The sequence below is a fragment of the Gossypium hirsutum genome, chromosome A06 (genome assembly GCF_007990345.1).
Source record: "Gossypium hirsutum isolate 1008001.06 chromosome A06, Gossypium_hirsutum_v2.1, whole genome shotgun sequence".
In the NCBI taxonomy this organism is placed as follows: Eukaryota; Viridiplantae; Streptophyta; class Magnoliopsida; order Malvales; family Malvaceae; genus Gossypium; species Gossypium hirsutum.
In genome coordinates, this window is record NC_053429.1 from 125609805 (window position 1) to 125635215 (window position 25411).

The 25411-nt window shown below is 32.8% G+C and overlaps 2 protein-coding genes and 1 pseudogene across 3 annotated transcripts; 1 reads left to right on the forward strand and 2 right to left on the reverse strand.

The window, feature by feature from the left end:
- The first annotated feature begins 855 nt into the window (after nucleotides 1–855).
- LOC121230808 (topless-related protein 1) lies at nucleotides 856–8039 on the forward strand. 2 transcript variants are annotated; one of them, XM_041116257.1, is made up of 27 exons: nucleotides 856–1060; nucleotides 1322–1465; nucleotides 1571–1750; nucleotides 1843–1956; nucleotides 2043–2201; nucleotides 2419–2596; nucleotides 2672–2792; nucleotides 2914–3023; nucleotides 3128–3293; nucleotides 3396–3505; nucleotides 3598–3667; nucleotides 3755–3828; nucleotides 3923–4018; nucleotides 4104–4199; nucleotides 4406–4533; nucleotides 4648–4882; nucleotides 4962–5120; nucleotides 5224–5331; nucleotides 5469–5615; nucleotides 5738–5848; nucleotides 5925–6104; nucleotides 6215–6343; nucleotides 6426–6521; nucleotides 6616–6804; nucleotides 6882–7048; nucleotides 7151–7426; nucleotides 7580–8039. In XM_041116257.1, exons 2-26 carry the CDS (start codon nucleotides 1386–1388, stop codon nucleotides 7359–7361), a joined length of 3414 nt encoding a protein of 1137 aa, XP_040972191.1. In that variant the 5' UTR covers nucleotides 856–1060; nucleotides 1322–1385; the 3' UTR covers nucleotides 7362–7426; nucleotides 7580–8039. The 2 variants fall into 2 exon arrangements, with proteins under 2 accessions (XP_040972191.1, XP_040972192.1); XM_041116258.1 differs by lacking the exon at nucleotides 5224–5331 and having other exon boundaries at nucleotides 872–1060.
- Nucleotides 8040–8314: 275 nt separating this feature from the next.
- LOC121230809 (triphosphate tunnel metalloenzyme 3-like) lies at nucleotides 8315–9153 on the reverse strand (annotated as a pseudogene).
- Nucleotides 9154–9652: 499 nt separating this feature from the next.
- Nucleotides 9653–19526, reverse strand: LOC121230807 (protein TSS). The gene is made up of 23 exons (XM_041116256.1): nucleotides 19027–19526; nucleotides 18853–18914; nucleotides 18662–18754; nucleotides 18512–18584; nucleotides 17323–17634; nucleotides 15962–16026; nucleotides 15563–15694; nucleotides 15426–15467; nucleotides 14838–15353; nucleotides 14593–14747; nucleotides 14002–14488; nucleotides 13839–13901; nucleotides 13644–13745; nucleotides 13244–13561; nucleotides 13075–13167; nucleotides 12891–12992; nucleotides 12664–12768; nucleotides 12357–12490; nucleotides 12007–12190; nucleotides 11807–11938; nucleotides 11603–11715; nucleotides 11438–11519; nucleotides 9653–11349 (listed from the first exon to the last, which is right to left on the reverse strand). Exons 1-23 carry the CDS (start codon nucleotides 19103–19105, stop codon nucleotides 9847–9849), a joined length of 4947 nt encoding a protein of 1648 aa, XP_040972190.1. The 5' UTR covers nucleotides 19106–19526; the 3' UTR covers nucleotides 9653–9846.
- Nucleotides 19527–25411: the final 5885 nt, after the last annotated feature.

Genomic DNA, 25411 nt, shown 5'->3' on the forward strand with positions numbered 1-25411 from the left:
ATATTATTTAATATTAAAATATACATATTTATAATTAATCGAGTCTTAACTCGACTGGAATGAATATTATTATCAATATAAAAAGATATAATTTCGAGTGTGTTGAAATAAGAAATTAAAAAATTATTTTTATTAAATTTAATATATATTTTGCAATTAATGCTGTAGAACATAAATAATATAAAATTATTTTTATATTTTTAAAGGATAATATAAAATTATTAAAATGTAGATACATGTATTAATCATGTTGGTTTTTTTTTTTAATTTTTAATTTTTAATTATCGGTTTTAGATCCATTCAATGAATTAATTATTTGCTTTGCATTCAAAACCCCAAAAAAGTAATTTCTCGTTCCTTCGAAAATATATCACGATAAATTCATCCTTTCACATGATAAAAACAATGGCATGTTCCGTAATATTCAACAAAATCCAGGGTCAAACCTTTTCGAGAAAAGCCTGTCGTTTCTTTCGTAGATCTGAGAATAGTAAAAGATCGCTTTCCAAGCAATTGTTCCCTACTCCTCACATTTATCTCAACCTCTGTTTCCAACCGTCAGATCACAATATAAAAAAATCAAACCTCAAATCGACGATCGAAAATGAAAATGGAATACACTTTGTTACACGTGATTATTCCTTGAAGTAGGATAGCTGTCAGCTAGAGATTCCACACCGATAAACTCGACAGGGTTTAGCCGGCTAAATAGGGGCTATCATTTTACTGTACGTATGAATAACTACGTGCACGTATCATAAGAGGTTATCTTTTTGTAATAAGCTGTGTTTGATAAGAACACGTACTTATCATCTTCTTTATCCGTCTCCTCTTTCCTATAAAATTCACCATTTCTGTAAGGTTTTAGGTTGGGTTTTATATAAAAAGGAATTTAAATAATTTTTTTCCTAGAGAGAGAAAGAGAATCTCTGGCTACCTTGGGGTTGTTTTTTTTATAAATATTTTTCTTATTTTTAGAGAGAAAAAAAGTTTTTTTTTATATAAAAATCGCTGGGAAGAGGAAGCTTCTTCTTTCTTGTATGAAAATCGATCTCAGACGGTAAGCTTCTAACGAATATTTCCTGTTTTTGTGTTTAAGAATCTCTTTCTTTACGATATGTAGGTTTTTTTTTTGTATTTTGCTTTATTTTTATGGTATAAAGTTGTTTTTCCCCTTCTTTGATCGAAAAAAAACCCCCTAATTTACCTTTGTTTTTCTTCCTCATTTGATGGTTGAACGATCTTTTTGGGGTTCTTTATTTGGATTTTAAGGTATTTTGAGCTGATTTTTTTTAAAAATTTTCTGGGAATATTCTTGCAGATCTAGTGTTTTTATTTGGTGATTTTTATTTCATCGTTGGGAACTGAAGTTGGAGGTGGATACGATGTCGTCTCTCAGTAGAGAGCTTGTGTTCTTGATCTTACAGTTTCTAGATGAGGAAAAGTTTAAAGAGACTGTTCACAAGTAAGTTTTTTTTTTTTTGAAAATTAAATGGCATTTGATTTTAATTAGTATTTTGCTGTTAACTGATAAAATTTAAAATGTGATTATTACTTTGAATTTAAATAGGCTTGAGCAGGAATCTGGGTTTTTCTTTAATATGAAATATTTTGAGGATGAGGTACATAATGGAAATTGGGATGAAGTTGAGAAATACTTGTCTGGTTTCACCAAGGTTGATGATAATCGGTATTCGATGAAAATCTTTTTCGAGATTAGAAAGCAGAAGTACCTTGAAGCATTGGATAAGTAAGCTTTTTTGCATACTTTCGATTTTTCCATTCGTATTTGTTAATCATCGGAAGTTTGTGAAAATTTCTGAATGTTTGAATATTATTTAGGCATGACCGGTCGAAAGCTGTGGAGATATTAGTAAAGGATTTGAAAGTTTTTGCTACATTCAATGAGGAACTTTTCAAGGAAATCACTCAGCTTTTGACATTGGAGAATTTCAGGTATGCGGTTGTGTTTAATTTGTTTGAGTCTTGATCGAGAATGGGTAATTGTGAAAGTATTGAAGAATGTATAACTTTTGTAACAGAGAGAATGAACAGTTGTCAAAGTATGGGGATACAAAATCAGCTAGAGCAATCATGTTAGTTGAACTCAAGAAGCTTATTGAAGCGAATCCTTTATTCCGTGACAAGTTGCAGTTCCCTAACCTTAAAAATTCGAGGTTACGCACCCTCATTAATCAAAGGTAATTTTTTTCTTCTATTGTTGGTTCTTTATCATCGATGTATTAGCTGCTTTGAGGAGATAGGAGTGAGATGGGTGGCATGTTTTAGTTTCCGATGAACATTTTGTTTATGCAATGAACTCGCAAGCAGGCATGGTATTGTTCCCGTGTTCTTACTGGCACCGATGTGTTTCTAGTTGTGGCTTTAAGGGAAAACTGATTTCTTGTGTAATCACAGTTTGAATTGGCAACATCAACTTTGTAAAAACCCAAGGCCAAATCCGGATATTAAAACTCTCTTTGTGGACCACTCATGTGGACAGCCAAATGGTGCACGAGCACCATCTCCCGCAAACAATCCACTTCTTGGATCCTTGCCAAAAGCCGGAGGTTTTCCTCCTCTAGGGGCTCATGGGGTGGGTATCGAGCTTTACCATTACTATCCTATAATCTGTTTCATTATCCTTAACATTCTCTGTTGATGTCTTCAGCCTTTTCAACCTACACCTGCACAAGTTCCGGCACCCCTTGCTGGTTGGATGTCAAATCCTTCTACTGTAACTCATCCTGCTGTTTCTGGTGGAGCTATTGGTCTTGGTGCTTCAATACCCGGTAGTTTTTTCTTTTTCGATTTTTTCTTCTGTAATCACTTCTTCATGTTTCATTTTTAGCGTAATGCTGGCATCCGCTTATTTTCCTTTTAACTTTATGCATGTTTCGTTATTTCTTATAGCTGCATTGAAGCACCCGAGGACCCCTCCAACTAATCCATCAGTAGACTACCCATCTGGAGACTCTGATCATGTTTCCAAAAGGACAAGGCCCATGGGGATATCTGATGAGGTACTCCGGTTTTACTTTAATTGACTTATTTGATATGGACTCTGGGTGTGATCGTGTTTCTTTCTTCTCATGTTACTCAAGTGATCTTTGCTCACTTTGTGCAGGTAAATCTTCCCGTCAATGTGATGCCAGTACCGTTTCAGGGCCATGGTCACAGTCAGGCTTTCAGTGCACCTGATGATCTGCCAAGAGCTGTTGCAAGAATGCTGAACCAGGGTTCATCTCCTATGAGCATGGATTTCCATCCTGTTCAACAGACTCTACTTCTAGGTATGCTATGCACCGGCCTTATTTTATTATAGTTGCACTTGGTTCTCTGTTGTTGGCCAGCTGTTGATTATACCATTGTGTATTCTGAATATAACAAACCAGTTGGTACCAATGTTGGGGACATAGCATTGTGGGAAGCTGGCTCTCGAGAGCGGCTGGTTTCGAAAAACTTTAAAGTTTGGGATCTTACTGCTTGTTCCATGCCCCTTCAGGTTTGTGCCACCGCCACCTGTTGTTTAGCGCACTCGTTAGCTCCATTTTTATTTAGGCATATTATAAACAGCACTTATCTACCTAAATTCAGGCTGCTCTAGTCAAAGATCCTGCCGTCTCTGTAAACCGTGTAATTTGGAGCCCTGATGGTTCTTTATTTGGTGAGTAGAAACCATTAGAGATATGCGTATGTATATAGAAGTTAAGTGGGAACATTGATTGACATGTTTTACCTGTTCGGAAAACAGGAGTTGCTTACTCAAGGCACATTGTGCAAATATATTCTTATCATGGTGGTGATGAGGTTCGGCAGCATCTCGAGGTATATATTATGCCTGGTTCCGTTGGATTTTTTTTTTCTAATCCTCTTGCTGAGTTTTTGCCTGACTGAAATCATAATGAAATTTCCGGTCTAGATTGATGCTCATGTTGGGGGTGTAAATGATATTGCATTCTCTCATCCAAATAAGCTACTTTGTGTAATAACGTGCGGTGATGACAAGACAATTAAGGTTGGTTTTATCATTGCACATGGTTGGTTATTATTATTGAAGAAAAAAAGTGCTTGCCGTTGCTAATTTCTTTGTGTAATTTTAGGTGTGGGATGCTTCTAATGGTACAAAGCAGTATACCTTTGAAGGTCACGAGGCTCCTGTTTATTCTGTCTGCCCTCACTATAAAGAAAACATTCAGGTAAGGATACTGCTTTATCACTTTAGGTGTCTTACGTTCTTTACTGTACTATGGCCCTATGTTGCTTGGAGTTGGGTGTGAGTGTAGTCAGGTAAGGTATGTATACAACATGAGTACGGTTAGAGCAACATAGCTATGGCCTAGGAGGATGTGCTTGTGTTCATTCTTCTTCCTGATGTGCTTCCTTTTGACTTTTTCTGCCTCAGTTTATCTTTTCAACAGCTGTCGATGGAAAGATAAAGGCATGGTTATATGATAATATGGGATCAAGGGTTGACTATGAAGCTCCTGGTCGTTGGTGCACAACCATGGCCTACAGTGCTGATGGTACAAGGTTAGTTTGCTTGCACTATAACTCATGTATCTTGCAGTAATTGTCAAAAAATATCAGGATAAAGGAAGTTTTGCCTCATATGGGCCTTTTTTGATTTGATGGCTGGTATTGTAGGCTCTTTTCCTGTGGCACCAGTAAAGACGGGGAGTCATTTATCGTTGAATGGAATGAAAGTGAAGGAGCTGTGAAGCGAACTTATCAAGGGTTCCGCAAACGTTCTTTAGGTGTTGTACAATTTGACACAACTAAGAACAAGTATTTGGCTGCTGGTGACAATTTCTCTATCAAATTCTGGGATATGGACAATATTCAACCTTTGACCAGTTTCGATGCTGATGGAGGACTTCCAGTAAGTTCATTATGTTAAAGTTAAGTTTTGTGCTATTTTAATGATGGTAGCTGCTTACGTTGTTTATGCTAATTCCTAGGCGAGTCCACGCATCCGCTTTAACAAGGATGGCTCCCTCTTGGCTGTTTCCACCAATGATAACGGGATTAAGATTTTGGCAAATTCAGATGGTATGCGATTGTTGCGCACTTTGGAGAATCTTTCTTACGATGCCTTGAGAACAGCTGAAGCCCCGAAGGTAGTATTATTATTTTGTTTAAATTTTTTAGTTGCATTAGAATTTGCAATTACTGGTTTCATATGTTTGTCAAATTTTCTCTTACATTCTTTTTTTTTTTAAGCCTACAATAAATCCAATCTCAGCTGCAGCAGCAGCAGCAGCAGCAGCAGCTGCCACAGCCGCTACTAGTGCTGGACTTGCAGATAGAAGTGTTGCTATTGCTGGAATGGTCCGTCTGATAGAACGTTCACTTTTACCCCCGCAGTTCAATACTGTTTTGTTGTTATAGTTGTGTCATTGTTTCTCCGTTTAGTAGTGGAGCTTGAATGCATGACTTATATGGTTCGTGTGCTATGTCTTTTTCAGAATGGAGATGCTCGGAGTTTAGGGGATGTGAAACCTCGAATAACAGAAGAATCCAGTGATAAATCAAAGATTTGGAAGCTCACTGAAATCAATGAACCATCTCAGTGTCGATCCTTGAGGCTTCCTGAAAACTTGAGGGTGACCAAGGTACAGAAAATTTCTCATACTTCTACAATTCTAGGATTGTAGGCTTACTATTTGATGATGTTTTGCCAATAATCTCTTTTATTCGTTCCCTATCTTATCAGCTTTCTCTGTGATTATTGCAGATATCAAGGTTAATCTTCACAAATTCAGGTAATGCTATATTGGCATTAGCATCAAATGCTATTCACTTGCTTTGGAAGTGGCAGCGTAGCGATCGTAACTCAAATGGCAAGGTAACTTTTTCTATAATAAAAGTATACTTCGAAATGACTTGTTCCAAAATCTTATATCGTTGCTTGCATTATGTAGGCAACTGCCAGTGTAGCACCTCAGTTGTGGCAACCATCAAGTGGCATTCTTATGACCAATGATGTTGCTGATACAAATCCCGAAGAGGCTGTACCGTGTTTTGCTTTGTCGAAGAATGACTCTTATGTAATGTCAGCATCTGGAGGAAAGATTTCCTTGTTTAATATGATGACGTTTAAGGTAACTCATTAATGCTGAAATAACTTTTCTTTTTTCGATTTTTACTGTCTCTGCACCATTTGTCGATAATTTGGATATTTAGACATTGATGTTTCTGCGGACACTTACAGACGATGGCAACTTTCATGCCACCACCACCAGCAGCGACCTTCCTTGCATTCCACCCACAAGATAATAATATTATTGCTATAGGCATGGACGACTCAACAATTCAGATATATAATGTCCGTGTGGATGAGGTATGATTACATCTTGTGGAGAATCATTTATGCAACTCGTGTTTTAAGTATCACTCATTTATTTACCGTTTTCATCATCCAGGTGAAGAGTAAACTTAAAGGTCACTCCAAAAGAATAACTGGCCTTGGCTTCTCGCATGTACTGAGTGTGCTCGTCTCATCAGGAGCCGATTCTCAGGTATTCTAAGCCTTGTCTAATACTGCAAGTAGTTTGCAAAGCGAAAAACTTAATTGCTCTCAGTTCATTGATCATTTTACCATTTTTTCTCCAGCTTTGTGTGTGGAACACCGATGGATGGGAAAAGCAAAAGGCTAGATTCCTGCAGGTTCCAGCGGGGAGGACACCAACAGCACTGTCAGACACACGTGTACAATTCCATCAAGACCAGATACATTTTCTTGTTGTACATGAGACTCAGCTTGCCATATATGAAACAACGAAGCTAGACTGCATGAAACAGGTAAGTTTATCTTGTTTGATTTGTTACTAAACAACATTATCTTTACCATGTTCTAATGTTAGTTTTCTCTTGTTTAGTGGATTCCACTTGATTCTTCTGCTCCTATAACGCATGCAACGTTCTCATGTGATAGCCAACTGGTATATGCCAGCTTTCTCGATGCATCTGTTTGTGTGTTTACTGCTGCAAACCTTAGATTACGTTGTCGTATAAACCCTTCTGCTTATCTTCCAACTAACATCAGGTATTTTGCCAGATCTTTTTGACTCGAGGTATCAATTCCTAGTTGGAAGAGGATTATGCATTCTAATTGCTATCTCTATTCTTTTTCCCTCTTACGTCACAGTTCCAATGTTCACCCACTTGTAATCGCTGCACATCCATCCGAGCCAAACGAATTTGCATTGGGACTCTCAGATGGTGGGGTTCATGTCTTTGAGCCCCTTGAATCCGAAAACAAATGGGGTGTGCCTCCACCCGTTGAAAACGGTTCAACGAGCAGTATGACAGCAACACCTTCAGTTGGAGCTCCAGGATCAGAACAAGCCCAGAGATGATAAAATGGTTGACAAAAGCACAAATTCTTTTATATGATTGGCTTGCATGCCCCTCCCTAATTTAGGTATGCTTTTCCAGAGTCATTCCATTTTGAATTATAACTCAATTCGGGTTAGAACAGCAAGCAGGTGTCCGGTTGATATAAAATTTGAATTCAAGTTATATTTTCTGGTTTGTTATTTTTAACCAATCTTTGTTCCAACTAAAATTTTTGCAGCTTGACAATGAAAGATGATGCCAAGATGTAGATTTTTAACATATTTTGTGAGATACAATGTCTTTAAGGTAAATGGCATAGTAGTGTTTTCTTATGCCCTTTTTTTGAAGGGAAAAATTATGTTTAAAAAGAGGAATGATTTTCTGTTCTATTGTAGTTGTTTTATCTTCATATATTACCCCCCCTTTTTTTTCTCATAAATCAGAATGTTCTTTTTATGTATCAAATTTACATTTTCTTTTTTCAGAAACCTTTTCTTCTTTCTCTGTCATCAACTTTAACTGATGGACGTATATACTTGTATCTTTAAATAGTCCTATGATGCTGTTTACATGGCATATGGAGCAAGAGCCAAAAACCAAAGCAATGTTCATCAAGTCTAATTAGAACCTACAAGGAGTGAATTGCAAATTGTCAAGTAATTCAAGCACATCAATGTCAATGAAAGGATAAATTTTTATATTAGTTTTTCATTGTTAAATTAAATTTTATTATTTTAAAATTTGATGCAACAAATATAATAGGAATAGGAATGATATCATGTCAATTTATAGATTATTTATTAAAAAATTAATTAAAAAATTATCGATTATTATTTTAGTCAAGATACAAATAACACAAAACATAAAAACACAAGAACTAATAGGGATTTAAACATGCTAAAATCAAAATCCAACTCTCTCTGATATGAACAAAAAGAGTAAAATGGGTACAAAAGAGCAGAAATTCCCAAAATTTATGATTAAAAACAACATATTTTATTAAAAAGAATGCATAATTTATTTTGAGGGCAACTTCCCAGACATAAAAACACCAAACTTATTAATATCAGAGTAAACAAAATCAATCCCATTTTCCATCAAAAGCCCTTCAATCAATTCCTTATCACGTTCAGGCTCTTTACTTTCACATTCAATCTCATAACACACACCAAAATCATACACAGTTTCATCAATTTGCAATTTCAATCCTTTCCAATCATAAACCCCTCTCACATTCTTAAACCCTCCCAAACAAATCAATTCATCAACCCCAAATTCACCTTTTACCATTTCCATTATCCGGGATTTGTTTGATAAGCCCAACAACCCATTCGGGTCAGTCAAAAAAGACCGAGCCAATGATGGGTCGATGGGTTCTTCATGTTCTTCGACTCGACTAATGCCTTGAGTGAGTTCAGGCGTTCGAGACGGAGGGCGGCGTTCGAGACGGCGAGGGTGGTGGTTGGGGTGTCGAAGAAGATGTTTTCTTGGATTAAAGTGGTGGTGTGGAATGGGGAAAGGAAATTTGAGAGCTTTTGGTGGGATTGGGAATTGGGGAGACGAAGCTTTACTTCAACTTCCATTTGGGTGGGGATTTTAGTGAAATGGGGTGGCTTTGATTTGATTAATTTTGTTGTTGGGAACAACCTTTTCAACATTTGTTTGCAGGTGGCTGAATCTGAATCAAATCATCATGATAGGGTTTAATTTTCACCTCAACCTCCAACATTAGCGGATAAGATGCTAAAAATGAACCAATCCCACCCTTGTGCTAATTACAACACCCGTTCCGGTCCAATTCTTTTCATCAACTTTGGTCGGTTCGGTTAAATAAATAGTCCAGGCTGATCGTTTTATATCAGTTCACAAGTAAATCGATTTAACCTCTTTCTTCGGATGTTGATTTCACATCTTTGGTGCTAGTGTTTGGTTCAATAATGTTTGGTCGATCGGACTAGTTAGATTGAGAGCTAATAGAGGTACCAATTTGAATAATGGCATTAAACCGATTGAATTGAGAAAAGTGGTTAAAAAATTGGTTGAATTGGGTATGGAACCGAATTTTTAATTTTTTTAATTAAATCAGTTAAACCAGTTGATAAACTGTTGACTTAATTGTTTCTATCATCAATCTGATTATAAAAATCTTAGTTTGATTGAGTTATATTAAAAAAAATTGACAAATCGAAAAGAAAAGTTCCATTAAAAATGAAATAACTCGTTAGTGACCCATCTTGTATCAAAATTATTTTTTATTAATAAAAAACAAAAAAACAAAATACAATTCGATTTTAAATAAAGAGGCTTCGTGTTATCAAATGTCACTTTTTATTAATAAAACAAAATCTGTAAACAAAGAGAAGCAATTTACATATATTATTTAGCTACATAACAACCTCATCTGCAAATTAAACGTAGAAATTAAAACCCAGCTTTTCACTAAAACATATGTGCAAATTGCTTTTCCCTCGTATCCTGCTTACTGAAATATGGGCATTATATAACCTAAGCACATATTGATTGATGATGATGATTGTATGGTCCATTACTTACTCCATTCATAAACTGCTGCCTCTTCCTTCTTCGCTTCGTCACAACCGTAAATCCTTCGCCGTCCCGGGTTTTCTTTATATTTACATCTGATGTTTTTGGTTGTTCACAGGTGCTGGATTGAGATGCCACGTCATGTCCTTCATTCCCATGGAGAGCTTTTGCTTCTGTTGCTGGCTCAGTTGTAGGTACAAACTCGAGTGCATGAGGGTTCATAACTCGCGGAGGTCGGAACTCAGTTTGTTCGAGAGTTTGGTATCTCGGAAAGCCTTGTTTCATGTTGTAAGAATGGTTGTTTCCGTGATATAATGGGAACATCGGTCCGCAACGAACTCGAGCTGCAACTGCAGGTTCAATAACAGGCTCAGCAAGCATAGCTTGACAGTCTGTTACATCATAAACACTTGTAACAGCAATGTAGAGTGCTCCGGGATTGAACGGTTCCGCTAATGCTGATAGCTTACTACCCTTTGTTTCTACAGACTTTTCAGTATTTACATACGAAACCTTATCATGTTCAGGAACCGTTTCTTCACGATTGTCATCATGTGCAACATTATGAACAACAGAGATACTGTTTCTGTCCTCCATGTTTGCAGGCTCAGAAGAAACCTTATCGAGTTCAGGAGCAGCTTCTTCTGATCCATTTTCACTGTCATCTGCAATGTTATTAGCAACAGAGATATTGCTTCCATCCTCCTTGGTTGCAGGCTCGGAAGAAACGTTATCAAGTTCAGGAGCAGATTCTTCTGATTGATTTTCGCTATCATGAGTTCCTTCAGTTTCATCATCATCATTATCTACAACGTTATCAATAACAGACATATGGTCTCCATCCTCCGATTTTGTAGTCTCAGTTCGGATGGTGCACGCCTGATGTTCAGTTTCCCCCTCATGTAATGGCTTCAGAACTGTACCTGGAGGTGCTACAGCTACTTCTTTGTAAGAAAGACATTTCGAAGCAATGGCACTGAGATTTGCTGAAGACAAGGAACCTTTGGAAACAGAAGCTTGTAAACTAACAGAATTCCCTCCGGGGTTTGAGTTATGGGACATCAATTGCTTCACCGGAACTACCTCCTTTACGATGTTCTTAGAGGAAGTTTTTCTCACTGGCAAAATAGTTTCTCGCCTAGAGCCACTCACTCTAACATTTGCAAGGGCAGTTCTCTTCCTTCGAGACTTCCTTCCGACGGCATTTCCCGACCGTCCTTTCGAATTGGCTTCTTGCCACCCTTCATCCGAAGTTGTCTCTTCGAAAACTTCACTTGTAACCATTGGCTCAACTCTAGTGACATCATTAGTTTTCTTTGGCTCTTCAAGACAAATAGAACTCACCATTCCTCTTTCATTAATATCTGCAGTACTGATACTTTTCTCCGAGACAGCATTGAACACAGAACTATCTGTTACAAAGTTGTGACATGCGTCATGGGTTTTGTCACTAGTCTGTAACACCTGCCAAGTTTTTAAGAAATGTCACTGTTAAATGTTGATTCAGGCAAAGAAGGATGAGATACAAAATTTCTGTACTAATCTGTAGTACCTTGGCACGCAGCGGCTTCTTCTGTACATCAGTTCCTTTAGAAACTTGATCGGGACTAATGTAATCGAGCAGGTCGGACACACTGCAACAAACGGTCACAGGTTTTAGTGCTGCAAGAAATAATGATATAATTGAATTACTAATTCAGGGACACTGTGTTAGTACCTAAGATGACCCTTGCTTGCAATTGAAGCATCTGGCTTCGGAGTTCCATTTCGTGCAGCTTCTTGCTGTTCTAAAGCTTTTGATTCAAAGTATTCGATCCAAGCAGCGGAGTCCTGCAAGGCAGAACACAGTTCTTAAACCCCATATCGAACAGAATGGACAAAGGTGCATGAAGGTATGGACGGTTGTGGCTGAGGTATTTACCTGTGTACGAAGGTCATCTTGTCCGAGTTTTGCTTGAAGTATTTTGAATGTAGTTTGTTCATGTTGCACGCTTAAAGAATATGCCTCCATCAATGAAAGAGCAATGGCAATGGCATGATAGCTTGCAGCCGTCTGTTACGAGAGGCGATTAGAAAACTAGACATAGATGAACATATGCATACAGTTGGAGAGAGACTGACCTGTATGTGATCCGCTCCTAGTAGTCTCTGGTTGCACTTCAGAGCTTCATGCAAATACCTGAGAGCCACATGAACATTTCCCATGCCTTCTTCCATCATAGCCACATTTATATATGTTGCGGCGGTATTTGGGTGAGATAATCCGCAAGTAAAATGGAGAAGGAATAAAGAACGGTTTACATATCTGCCAAGACGCATTAATTTCATCAAGAGAGCAAATAGAAAGGCAAAGAAATAAGACAAGATGCATTCGAGTGAACTGTCATCAAGCAAAGAAGGTACTCGAGAGGAAAATTGCAAGAGTTATAAAATGAAAGCAGAAAATGAGCATTTTGGCACTCAAGACTCACTTCAAAGCCATTTCAAAGTGTTGAAGCTGATAATAATATACAGCAAGATCCCCATAGCTTTTCGCCGTGTCTGGATGATCAAGACCGAGCTCCCTCTCATTAATATCCAAAGCTTTCTGTTGATATATAGTTGCCTAAACAAGACGAAACGGTTTAGATTACTTTTCAATGGTACTAGTAGAGGAACGTATAAATGATACTCGGAGAACATTAGCTGTCCTTTTTCTTTTATATCTCTGTAAGAGGAGACTAAAAGTGAATCAGTTTCGCATATCTTAAGCTGATAAATAGCAGAATGTTCAGATACCTGATTGAAATCACCAGTATGGTAGAGAACCACAGCAAGAAGACTGTAAGCACTCGCAGTAGTTCGATGGTAAGGACCACATACAGCTATCATCTTTGCTAATGCCTTCAAAAGCAAGTAAAACATAAAATGAGACCAATGGAAGTCCTATTTAGTAACATTGCATCCCTTCTCATTCACCGAATATAGGACATAAATAGATGTGAATTTGAACTATAAGTAAATACCTTTGTCCCATAATTAACCGCATCCTCTAGTTTTCCTTTGTCAAGAGCCGCCTTGGATGACTCTAACAATGTTCTGCCATCGGCAGAAGTGCATACTATATGCTGTAAATCATTAAAGGCAAAGTCTAGTTATGTTTAAATTGATAGCAAGCTGGTTCAATGAGATAGTAACATAGATATCCACCTTACAAACAGGATAAATGCTAATAATATTGCAACCTTTGAAAGGTTCTTTGCATTCCATGTCATAGTCTTTAGGAACCAACTCTAGACCAACCTGCAGAAAAGAAATATCGGTAAATCTCAGCTGTCTGATGCACTTAGCAGCTTAAGCAGTTGACAACAGATAGTACCTTATGGCAAAGTTCTCGAAGAATGGATAGTTTTCTCAAATGCCGGAATTCATCTCGTAGTTTCCAACCAAATTTTGCAGAAAGAAACCTTTTTAACCACCTCAATTTTAGCAAATAGTCATCATTTGCATTTTCAGCATTATCTTCTGATCCATTATTTCCGAGTAAGAAATTTAGGGATGAAGCTATAGCTGCAGGTAAGTCCTCGAATTTGTCAACAGATGCAACGATTGCTTTGAGTACGTGTTTGAAAGCTCGAGTAACCATCTCATGTATGCAAAGTGATTGTATGTGAGGCAGCTTCTCAGCAAGTTCAACCTGACTTGTACAATAATAACATCAGAGTCAACAAATACGAAATGGTCTGACTTATACCATTTCATAGAGAGAGATTCCTCACCACACGACCCAAAGACTGCATTTTTAGTCCCCTTAGATGCATAAAGTCAGTCAGGGAACGACCATCGGTGGGTGAAAGTTCGAGTGATCCAAAGTCTGTTACCTAATAAAGTATTGAGAGTCGGTTCATGAACTGCGCATAAAGCTTAAAAAAAGAACATTTTGAAAGATAATGGCTTTGGCTATTGAATAGTACCAGCTTTGGTAAGGCAACGTCATCATAGTACTCGTACGCCATCTTAATAAGCTCATTGACTGGCTGTAGCACAAAAGCAAGCTTAAAAGAGTGAGATCAGTACAATAGTAGTAAATCTATCCCAAAATTTTTGAGAAAAAACATGAAACAGTGACAAGGAAACCTTTAAGTGAAGACCGGTTTGACTTTCTTCAAGCTGTGAGAAAGCTTCTTCGGAAATAAGGTTCTTCAGTTCCATCTGATTTCTGGACACACCAATGCTTTGATTCATACTGCATGGCTCACCATCATTTTCTTCCTTGTCAACTTTGCTACCGCTGCTACTTGGTTTTTTATCCCTTTTCTTTAAGCATTTAAAATGCTTTCCAAGACCTTTCACAGCCGGTTCAGCCTCATGATCACAACCAAGTCCGTTTGAAGTAGTATCAGTCGAAGTTTCCTGTTTTTGTAGATATTGCAACCAACAAGAACCGAGTTCTAATCTAATAGACCTTTCAGGAACAATCGAGTTCTCCTCTAGTTTGGTCAAGCTCTCTTTAACTACTTGCCGAACAAGGCATCTAGAAGGTTCGGAATCATTTGAGTTGAGTTGATGTGATTGGCCTCCACTCGATTCTTTAGCGCCTGACTTGTGAAGTAAAACCCTTAAGCTGAAATAAATTAAACACCCCATATCGGTTACAGGACCCAACTTGCATGTGTGTGCTATATAAATGTGAAATAGAAATGAGAGCATCAGCTGACAAGTCCAGACCTGTTGATGTTAAGAGCATTAGCTCCACCGTCTGGTTGATCATCAATGTCAATATCCCGAGCACTGTGCAGTTCGTTCTTCACTTCACCAACAACCTTTACGATTGCAATGTAGCCACAATGTCTAACAATGACAGTGCCCATCGAGGAAATATCCTGTGAGATGGTTACTACTTTGCTTAGTGAAAAAGATTGGCAAACTACAGGAAATCAGGAAAGATGAATTGAACTCGGATTTGGACTTACATGAAAAACCGCACTCTCGTCTGCAGATATCCCTTTAAGTAAATTCCTTTGAGCAACTTCATTAGCAGTCATGCCAAATGAATGATGACCAGCAACCTTTACATCCGCTGATTCTTGTTTTACCGTAATGGACAAGTCACCTATACGGTCCTCATGAAGAACTGCGTCAGGATGGCTATTTACAGTGCCTTTCACAATTGACCTGTTATTCATAACATGTTGTATTGTTGCAACAGCTTTAAAGATCGAGACATCAACAAATCGACTATGAAGCAAAAAGGCCTTGCGATCACAAACTACCCTCTCCTCTTCGGTTTTGCAAGGAAGGTTAGCCAATATTGCAAAATCCGTAGCCCACGGTTGAAGATCATATTCACCATTTCTTCCCTGGCCTCCACCATTACCACCCCATTGCTCATCTTCCAACGGAAAAGAAAGGAAGGTTGATGGAGAGTTGGCAACAAGGGGAGGAACAAGCCATGTATTTGCACGAAATCCATATGGAAGATTGCCGAACTGGAAGCAAAAAAAAAGAGTTAACAAAGTTTTTGTAAAAATAACCTAAACGGAAATAGAGAAAAAGGTCACCTTATTGTGTTCTATGAAAGCTTTCATAAGGGATTCATATGCCTGCATCAAGCACAAGAGCGAACTAATAAAAAATCAACCCGAATCAACATAGAAGCCATGGAAGGTTATTAATCAAAGATAAAAACAGTACTCACATCAGCAAAGGCTTGGCTTAGATTTTGCAAAAGATCTAACAAAGAGTGGCTCATGAAAAAATGCTTTCCCACAGTATAAAACCCTTTTACTGATGCAACTACCTGTATTTGCTTCCCATTGCAGATTTTTATCTGCACAAACACATTGCATGTTAAACATGAAAATTAGCAAAAACCAAACAGCATACTGGAACGAAAAGCCGGTCGATACAACAAGAACAACATCATCATTCAAATGTCCACCCTAAACCCATTTTAGGGTACATAGGGACTAATAATTTCGGGGTTCATGGTTGCTTCACCAAGCAATATTATCTCCAAGGTTCAAGCTCAAATCCTCCCGGTGGAATACATTGGTACCATTAAGAAGAGTTACTAACATGTAAAGTGAGATAGTACCTGCATTATGATATAGTCACCTTCATGCCTCCCTTCAACATCCTTGGGCTCACATTTCCTCAAATCTGCAAAACCAACGTACCATATTATAAAGTTTATCATGTTTTAAGATGCATACCTTTTATTTCATCATATTACATCAATGGAAAAGACGGTTATCGCATTAAAATTATTTAACAAATTTTGTTAATGTTTACTAAAAGAATTGTACCATATTATAAAGTTCATTTTAGTCTCTTCACTATTAAAATGAACATTTTAGTCCTGTACATTTGAAAAGCTATCATTCTAGCCTCTGCATCATAATTTTGCTATTAATGGAATCACATGACTTAGTGGCGGGCATTAGATTAAATCGGCTTTTTTTTCAGAAATAACTCAAATAAATTAATTATTTATAAAAATGACTGATTTACAAAATTATGTACGAAAGTGATCTATTTTGAACAGTAAAATTTGGTGCTGCCGTTGCCATTGGCGACACCACCCCTCGTAATGAGTCAATCGTTGGTTGGTTTTTTAAAAAAAAAATTGGGTGCCGCCATTGCCATTAGCGGTAATAAACTGAAGTTTAATTATATAAAACATTCAAAAACTTGACGAAACAATTATATTTTTAGATTGGATGAAAAAAAGGAGTGATGCAGTGACCTCTGGTGGCACCCAATTAAATGCACATGTTAGGAATATACCATTTTGAAATTAAATTCAAATAGCCCTTAGAAAAAGATAAGAATAATAAAAATAAGCCCTTTTATTTTTTTATTTTTTAAAAGTAATAAACTTAAAAAATATAAAAAAATTTTATTTAAATTACCCAAATATATCTTCTAAGAATTTCCTTGATTAATTTAAATAAAAATTTTATATAATTTTTTAAGGGCTATTTAAATTTAATTTCAAAAGACACCAAGCATGCAAATAAATCAAAAATTTAAAAACATTTAATTGGTTGCTGGTAGCTATCATATTGTCACCCTTTTTTTCATTCAATCTAAAAGGAAAATTATTTTATTAGATTTTTTAATGTTTTTATTTAATCACACTTTAATTTGGCAGCATCCGCGATATCAAAGTTCATTGTTGTACATGATTTTGAAAGTAAGTCAATTTTATAATTAATAAAAAATTTAAATAAATTTTTAGAAAAAAACAGCACATTTTTTTTAAAAAAAGGTAAGATTTATTTGAAGATTATATTTAAAATAAAAGAAATCTTTCTCAAAAACTGTGCATTTTAAAAATAATTTTTTTATGATTTCCCTAGGCTAGAAGTATATTTTTTTTCATTTGAAAATAATCACGGAAAACTAATAGTGAATACGTCCATTTTTTCTATCTCGAAAGAAAGAAGCACTTACTGAGAATGGGCGGAGAGAGGTGAGAGAAGGAAAAGAAATCATAAAATTCCGATAATTTTGGGGTAGGCTGAATGGCAGCCATCTCCATGCTCTCCATAATCCACGCCGTTCCAGGTCCTCCATCGGACGGCTCTCGAGGACGATGGTGGAGCCCGCCGTTAACCATTTTAGATTTTGAATCGGACGATACTGATGACAACGATGATGATTGTGATCGTACTCGTTTAGGCTTGGAGAACCTGGTGGTGCACGCTACAATATCTAGGAGTCTCCGCACGTGAGCTACCGCCTGATCTTCATTGGTATAATCCTCTGTATCAACGTTGCAGCAGTTTAATTTTTCCAACAAAATAAAAAATTAAAATTAAAATGTTTTCTCGTGTAAAACGTGTCGTTTTCGTCATTTCCAAAAAATAATTTTGACTATCCACGTAGCAACAAACACAATTAATTGAAAATTTTAACGGTCAGATTTGTTTTTAGATTTTTCTTAATAGATTAAATTAAAGATAAATTATAAAAATAATTATTTTTATTTGTCGTAAATTATATTTTTCGTTAACAGCATTTAATAGTAAAATAATTATTTTATAATAAAACGATAACAATAAATAATTAAAATATAATATTTTGAACATAAATAATTAAAATATAATTGAAAACAAATAAAAATAAATAATTTTATAATTTATCCTTAAATTAATTAAAAAATAACGAAAAAGTAATTACAAAGGTAAAAAAGGCTGGGCATCCGTGGTTGTTAACGCAAGGAAAACGACAAGTTTATCAGTCATTGGCTATTTGGCTGCAGACTACAAAAATTAATGACTGATATTTTGTCAGCGTCTTCTGCACGTGATCCATGTTCGATTTGCATGTCCCCCTTTTACGGTAATAAAATTTTCTCATATTTTTATATTATTTTTTTATTTACATCTCTCACTCTTTAAATAAAAAGATAAATATATTTAAATTTTTGAGTTAAAATTTAATCGATTGTTAATTTTTAATTATTTATATCATATATAATTTTAAATTATTTATATAATCGAAACTGCCAATGATTATTAATTAGTGTGTAGACAAAGAATAAAACAAAAGAGTATCAAAATTGATATTTGACCAAATAAAACTTAATTAACCTTAAAAATTAAATATAAAAAAAACATAATAACAAAATGAACCCTACCTTCAACCATTTTGAGCAAACATGGTTTCAAAGTTGCCACTTCTACTTTCTCATTCAATCTCTTCCCTTTGACCTAGCAATGAAGCAAATCATTAGAAATTACATTATTGAGAAAATAGAAATTAAGGAGGATTAAAATAATAATAATACCTCATGAGTTAAAGAATAGTTTGTAAAATGGCATGTTTCAACATGAGAAGCCAATAGCCTTTTTACATCAACTATCTTATCAGTTGAAATACCCTACAAGAAAATGGTTTCCTATTAATGAAGATGATGAACTGAATGTTGATTTAAAAAAAAAATTAAATGCAATAAAAACTGGGTAAAAGCAAAAGCACCTTGAGTATAACTTGGGATTCATATGGAGTAATGACAGTGATATCAAGAACAGTAGGAACAACTGAAACAACAACAACAAAAATCAAATTAAAAGAAACAAATAAAAGGGTATTTGAATTCAGAAACATTATTTTTAATTAAGATTTTTCTTAAATGGTTGTTTTTTTTTTTACCTTTCTCCTCTTTTTTCTTGTTCTTCTTCTCTGGTTTAGCTTTGTTTGATTTGCTTTTGCTGCTTGATTTTGGGGCCATTTTGAAGAACAGTTTAAAAAAAAAAAGATTCACTGATATTTGCAGGTGAAAAAATCCAAAGCAAAGTTTGGGTTTTATTTACTGATTGATTACTGGGATAAAACAGTGATTGTAAGCATGCAAAAGGGAAGAGGGATAGAAAATTCTGGAAATGGTTTTCTCTGACATTTTTTTTTTTGGGGAGGGGGAGGGGGAGGGGGATTGGTGTTTGAGCAGAGGAATGATGAAATGTTTTGAAACAGAGAATATATAAGGTTTTTTTTAGTGTTGTGAACAATTAGGGCTTAGACCATTTTATGCTTAAAACCCCTATTTTACTCTTTAAAAAATAATAAAAATTTAAAATGTAAAAAAAATTAAAATTTTATATCTATACCTATTTATATTATATATAGATGAATGACTGAATTATTTCACCCATAAATTAAATTTTAAATTTAATTAAAATTAATAAAAAGCAAGAAATATTATTTTAAGAATATTTATGGTTTTTTTTTAATTTGATAAATTTAAAAATAATAGATATTTATAACAAAAATAATAATATTTGAACCCAAGTCTTTTTTTTTTCATTTCAATTAAACTTGCATTTAATTTTAAGAGTGTGTTATAATCTAGTTGAATGAGTTGGTGTCACCAATTCAGTTGTAAATTTACTAAAAATCTATTCATTTTAAAGAATAATAAGGTATTATTTTGAGGGTAATTATATCTTTTTACATTTTAATAAATCTAGAAAATTACGTGCATATGATGGAGATTATGAGATTTGAATAGTAAACACCATATTTTAAATATCTCAATTTTATCATTTCAACTAAAACCACATTTAATTTAGGGGTGAGCAAAACTTGATTTGATTCAAAAAAATAAAAAAATAAATTTCGAGTTAAATGATTTGAGTTGCTCGAATTATTCGAGTCAACTCAAATAACTAGATTCAAGTTCGAGTCGAGTTGAATTTTACAATTCGAATAACAAATTGGTGTAAATAGTCTTTTGGTCCCTATCAACTTTGAAAATGAGCAAATTGATCTCTCTTTCAACAAAAATTACAAAATAATTCAAAATATTTATAAAAATTTCAAAATTTATATTTTTTAAAAGGTTATAAAAATTCTGAAAAATATATAAAGATAGATAAACTTTTAAAAATATTCTAAAATAATAATTTTGGACACTTAAATAAGTTAATTAATTATTCAAGTTGATCATATTAAAGTATCTTATTTTTTATTATTTTGCAACATTTTAAATATATATGGTTTCAAATTTAGGTGCTCTAAAATAGAATTAATTATAATATAACAATATTTTAATTTGACATGTTTAGTTTTTTTTAATTTAACTCGAACAATTTCACTCGATCCGACTCGAATTTCATTTCATTCTACTCGCTTCGAAAAATTTTTTCACTCGATTCAGTCAAACACTCACCACTATTTAATCTTATATTAATAATTTATAAATTTATTACATAAAAATTTTCACCCATATAGTAATAATGTTATAAACTAATTAATGTTTATACTTCTTATTGTTAAAATTAAATAAAGAAATAACTAACAAGTGATTAGTTGCAATAGCAAAACACATTGCACTTTTAAAAGAAGAACTTAAGTTTAAACATTAGAAATAATATTGTTAAAAGAGACAACCTCGAAACTCAAACATTAACAATAAAATGAACCTACATAATATTAAAAAAAATATTTTTTATTATTTAATTTGAAATTTAAATTTAAATTATATCCCTCTCCTTTTTTTATTAATAAATTGACTAATTTGCCCTCCTTTCCATACACGTGTTTATTTTTTCTTTGAAGTGCTTCTCAGTTCATGTGATTGTACCCAAATGGCCATTGGTAGGTAAAGATCTAATAATTTTGGATACTATAAATATTATTAAAATATAAAATAGTGAAAATAATAACACTAATTGGTAAAAAAGAGAGAAAAGAACGGTTTGGAGAACGCCACTTGGAAGACTTTCGTTGGTTTTTTTTTTTTTTGGTTTTTGTTTTATTAGATGTTTGGGTCCCTTTGGTTTTTGCATCCCACTACGAGTTTTCGACGGTTGAATGCCTCATTGGATACGCATATATCGAAAATTAGATATTTTAATTATTTTTAATTGTTTTTATTTTAATAATTCCCTCATTAAAGATATTAATATAATTTTTTTATCTATAATTTATTAAACTGACGAGAATATCTTTTATTTTCTATTATATTACTAAATTAACTTTAAAAATAGAGATAGATATAATCAATTAAGTAGCTTTTAACAAAATTAATCGATAAGCAAATTGACTCATAATTCGATTGGCATGGATATTATTGTCTATACAAAAATTAACATTATAGTTTACTTCTTATATAGTTCTTAATTTGTATATTATTTAAAAATTAAGAGAAATTATCATTAATAATGTTAGGTAACAATAATTAAAAAAATACTTAAAAATTAATTAGAAATTAAACACGTAAATTCACTGTATTGATTCAAAATATTGCTTTTATCAACATATATTTAAGTGTTAACTAAATTTACTAAATATATATGCGATGGCCAAATTGTTAAAATATTAAATAAATAAAAAATATTTTTATAAAAATTATATGTATATAATTAGTTTAATTTTAGACATAATGTCGAATTTAAAATTTTTTTTAAAAAGGTTGAATTTGAGCATTAACCTTTTTAAAAAAAGTTTAATTGTTGTTTTTTTAACGAAAATATTAATTTAAATGTTAAAATTTTAAAAACGACAGCACCATGATAATCCATGTATACTTCATTTTTTTTAAATATTGTCATATAAGACAAATAATGATATGTCAACATGAAATACACGTGAATTGTCATGCAGGTTGTCACGCCAATATCTAAAAAAATTAATGTTTTAATCAAGATTTTCTTTAAAAAAACATTTTGACTTATTTTAAAAGGTTAATAACAAAATTTAACTAAAAATCAAATTAATAAAAGATGTAAACGTTCAAGGCTAAATTTAATATTATTCGTGATAGAAATATTTATTTGTTGTTGTTGCTAAATTTGACAGTTTGTAAGAGAGGATATTAAGGAGTAAGTATGATACTAATGATGATGGTTGTCTTGACCTTATATAATTAATTGATTAGATTCTCCTTTTGTCATCATTTTAATGGGTAATTAGTGCTTCATTTAGTCACTTTAAATCATGTTTAAAATTTGATCTTTATATTAGTATATTATAATCATAAGCATAAATTAATTTCAGTTTCATTGAGTTCTTAGTACTATATATATTTTTCAATTTCATTAATTTTGAACGATGGAGAAAATTTCCCCAAATATATTGATAATCCAAATAACAAAATTAACCTAAGCTCTCCTTTTTTTTTCACTTTATTTTTTGACAAATCAAGAAATTATAATTTAAAAAAAAAAATTGTCTTCACAAGTTGTGATGTACAGATGACCGTGTTTGTCGTTCGCTAAACCGGTCACCGATTATTTTTTTTTGGAAAGTGAGTGGCTCTTCGTCAACTTCTTAATATATTCCTATTTGAGAGTATTTCAAAATAATAAATTATTTCACAAGTCGATTTAGACTCGTGTTGTTTTAAGTTTTATATGTTTTTTTATTGTTTAATAAGTCTTCAGTTTTAGAAGTTTTTATCTGCTCTTATAGCGCATTTTATTAGTATTGCTTATGCATGTAATCTTAGTTCTACAAGTGATTTTAGGGATGATTTGTTGTCGTCCTCTCTAGTTTGGTGAATGCTCGATTCTTTTATCGATTTTTGCTTGCCTCTTTGGACCATCCGTAACTGATTTCTTTATCGTATTAAGTATTTACAATCACTCTAGATATATCGTGTTTGAGTTGTGACAAAGTCAATTATTAACGTGATTTGTCATTTACCATCTATGACGAGTGTTTGTTATTTTTTCTCCCGTGTATGATTCTATACTTCTATTAATTGAATAAATTAATAAATTTAATTTTGAAATATATATTATTTTAAAAATATTTTTTTTAGATAAATCAGGCACCGAGCATAGTCCCATATAATATCTAATAATTGTAGGTTAGGTGCAACTGTCTTGTATAAAAACGTGTTATTTGGTAGAAAAAACTTTTTTAACTTTTAAATATTTTTTTATTTTTAGAATATATTTTGATTTATAATTTTTTGTTTTCCATTAATAAAAAATATGAAAAGGCTTTTGGGTTTTTGCAAAACATATATAGTGTAAATAATGAAAACAACATTTTCTTTTATTTTCTAATTTTTACATATTTTTATTTTTATTTAATTAAAAACCATTTTTTAATTTTTAATTTGCACCCAAACTTTTTCAAAAAGTTGGATTTTAAAAATATTTATGTTTAAATTCTAATACAATATGAATACAGTAAGAATGCATGATGCACTCATAATGAGAGAATATATATTCGAATATTGTAAATAACATTGTTGAAATGATCAACCATAAACCTTGAACATGTTCCATAAAACAAACATGAAAGGTATCGAAAAATAACAAATAATAAATGAATCGTACAACTTTCTCTTTAAGTTACCATTACAAGATTATAACAGACAGATACATCCAATTATGTTAAGAATCGATCAATATAATGTACAAACAAAATTACAATTACAAACAACACATTTATATCTGGAATCAATTAAGTTATCAGCATGTAAAAATATATTTATAATATTCTGAATCTAAACTCGCAAAAGTAACACGAATATAAATATGATATTAAAAATAACATGAATACATCAACATTAGAAAATGAACACTATTGTATTTTCGTGTTAATTTTTTATATAATCATATTCTATATATTTTATAAAATTTGAACCTCATGTGATGACTTGATGGTCAAAGGTGTTCACCGTCCCAAGTGTGGTCTGGGTTCGAGTTGCGTTAGTCGTATTTGTAGTTCGGGTTTTACCCAATTATCATAATTCATAAAAAAAACTTAATACAATAATTTTTGTGTAAATTTTAATAAATGTGTTTATGTATATTATATTTCATATCATTTCATATTTCTCGTATTGTGTGAGTATATTCCATTAAGTTCATAAAAATAATTTAAATTAACATGTTTTAAATATTTTTAAAAATTTCAATTATAAAAATTTTTCATAAACACCTTTTGTTTGTGTTGCATCTTTGTCAATTTTAACATTGCGAAACACTTATCGATTAAATTTTATAATCATCTTCCCTATTTTTTACAGAGAGTTTGGTTTAAATTACGATCTTTAATCTTACATTCTGAAATAAGACTACATTGTTTGGATTTTCAATGTGTTGATTATTTTACGTTATCAAATAGTATCATTACCACTAATTTACCCTTTATTTTTTATTATTTTAATAAGTTTCCCCATTTTTTAAAAATAAAATTCAAATCTAATTAAAAAATAAAAAAAATATCTCTATTTCTTAATAATGAAATAGTAGATGTAATAATTTAAATTACAATTATGATATTTACTCTAAAAAATTATTTATTTATCCGTATATTAATTATTATATTTATAAATTATAAATTATTGTTGATGATGCAATCATTTTTCATGAATTATTATAATTATGATTTATAAATTTATTTAAACATCACATATTTACTTATTAATATATATAAATTATGATAAAAAACAAGAATTATCATAATTTTATGAGAATTGAGACTAAAAAAATATTAAATGAATTAAGCTTGTTAAAAAAAACTATAATAGGGAGAAGTTAGCATATAAAATATGCTTTTAAACAATTTTACATTCCATCAACCAAACATCGAAAAATTCACCCTATAATCTTACATGTTTTCACTCTGTAATCTTACATTTTTATAATCTTATTACCATGTATGTTATAGATAATTAGTGTTATATACATATATAAAAAATTGAAAGGAGTTTATTTGATTAAATATATTACATTTTAAATCGGAAGGTGTCTTTTGATAAATGCACCGATGTTGCACTTAATAAGTAGAGGTGTTAAAAGGGTTAAGCCCGAGTCGAGTCTATGCATGATATTTTTTACTTAAATTATAGGCTCAAATTTTGTCTAAATTCTTTCATATTTATAAATGGTTAGTACATTCTTATTTAGACCAACCCATGTTATTTTTTATTTATTTTTAAGATATAATTATTTTTATTTATTAATTATATATATTTTACTACCATTATATATATTTTTAATTAGATTTCTAATCATAAACAATTTAATATATTTTAAGGAGTAAATTACAAATTTAGTCACTTATTGATAGGTGTTAA

Bases quoted from the DNA above. Each gene is read 5' to 3' on its own strand.
- LOC121230808 (XM_041116257.1), top strand. From the start codon at position 1,386: ATGTCGTCTCTCAGTAGAGAGCTTGTGTTCTTGATCTTACAGTTTCTA. The intron at 4,534-4,647 runs GTTAGTTTGCTT...CTGGTATTGTAG, and splicing joins TACAGTGCTGATGGTACAAG to GCTCTTTTCCTGTGGCACCA. The intron at 7,049-7,150 runs GTATTTTGCCAG...CTTACGTCACAG, and splicing joins TATCTTCCAACTAACATCAG to TTCCAATGTTCACCCACTTG.
- LOC121230807 (XM_041116256.1), bottom strand. From the start codon at position 19,105: ATGGCCCCAAAATCAAGCAGCAAAAGCAAATCAAACAAAGCTAAACCA. The intron at 15,695-15,961 runs GTACTATCTCAC...GTGTTTGTGCAG, and splicing joins GTGACTATATCATAATGCAG to ATAAAAATCTGCAATGGGAA. The intron at 12,769-12,890 runs GTATTTACTTAT...TTGCTTTTGAAG, and splicing joins CGGTTAATTATGGGACAAAG to GCATTAGCAAAGATGATAGC.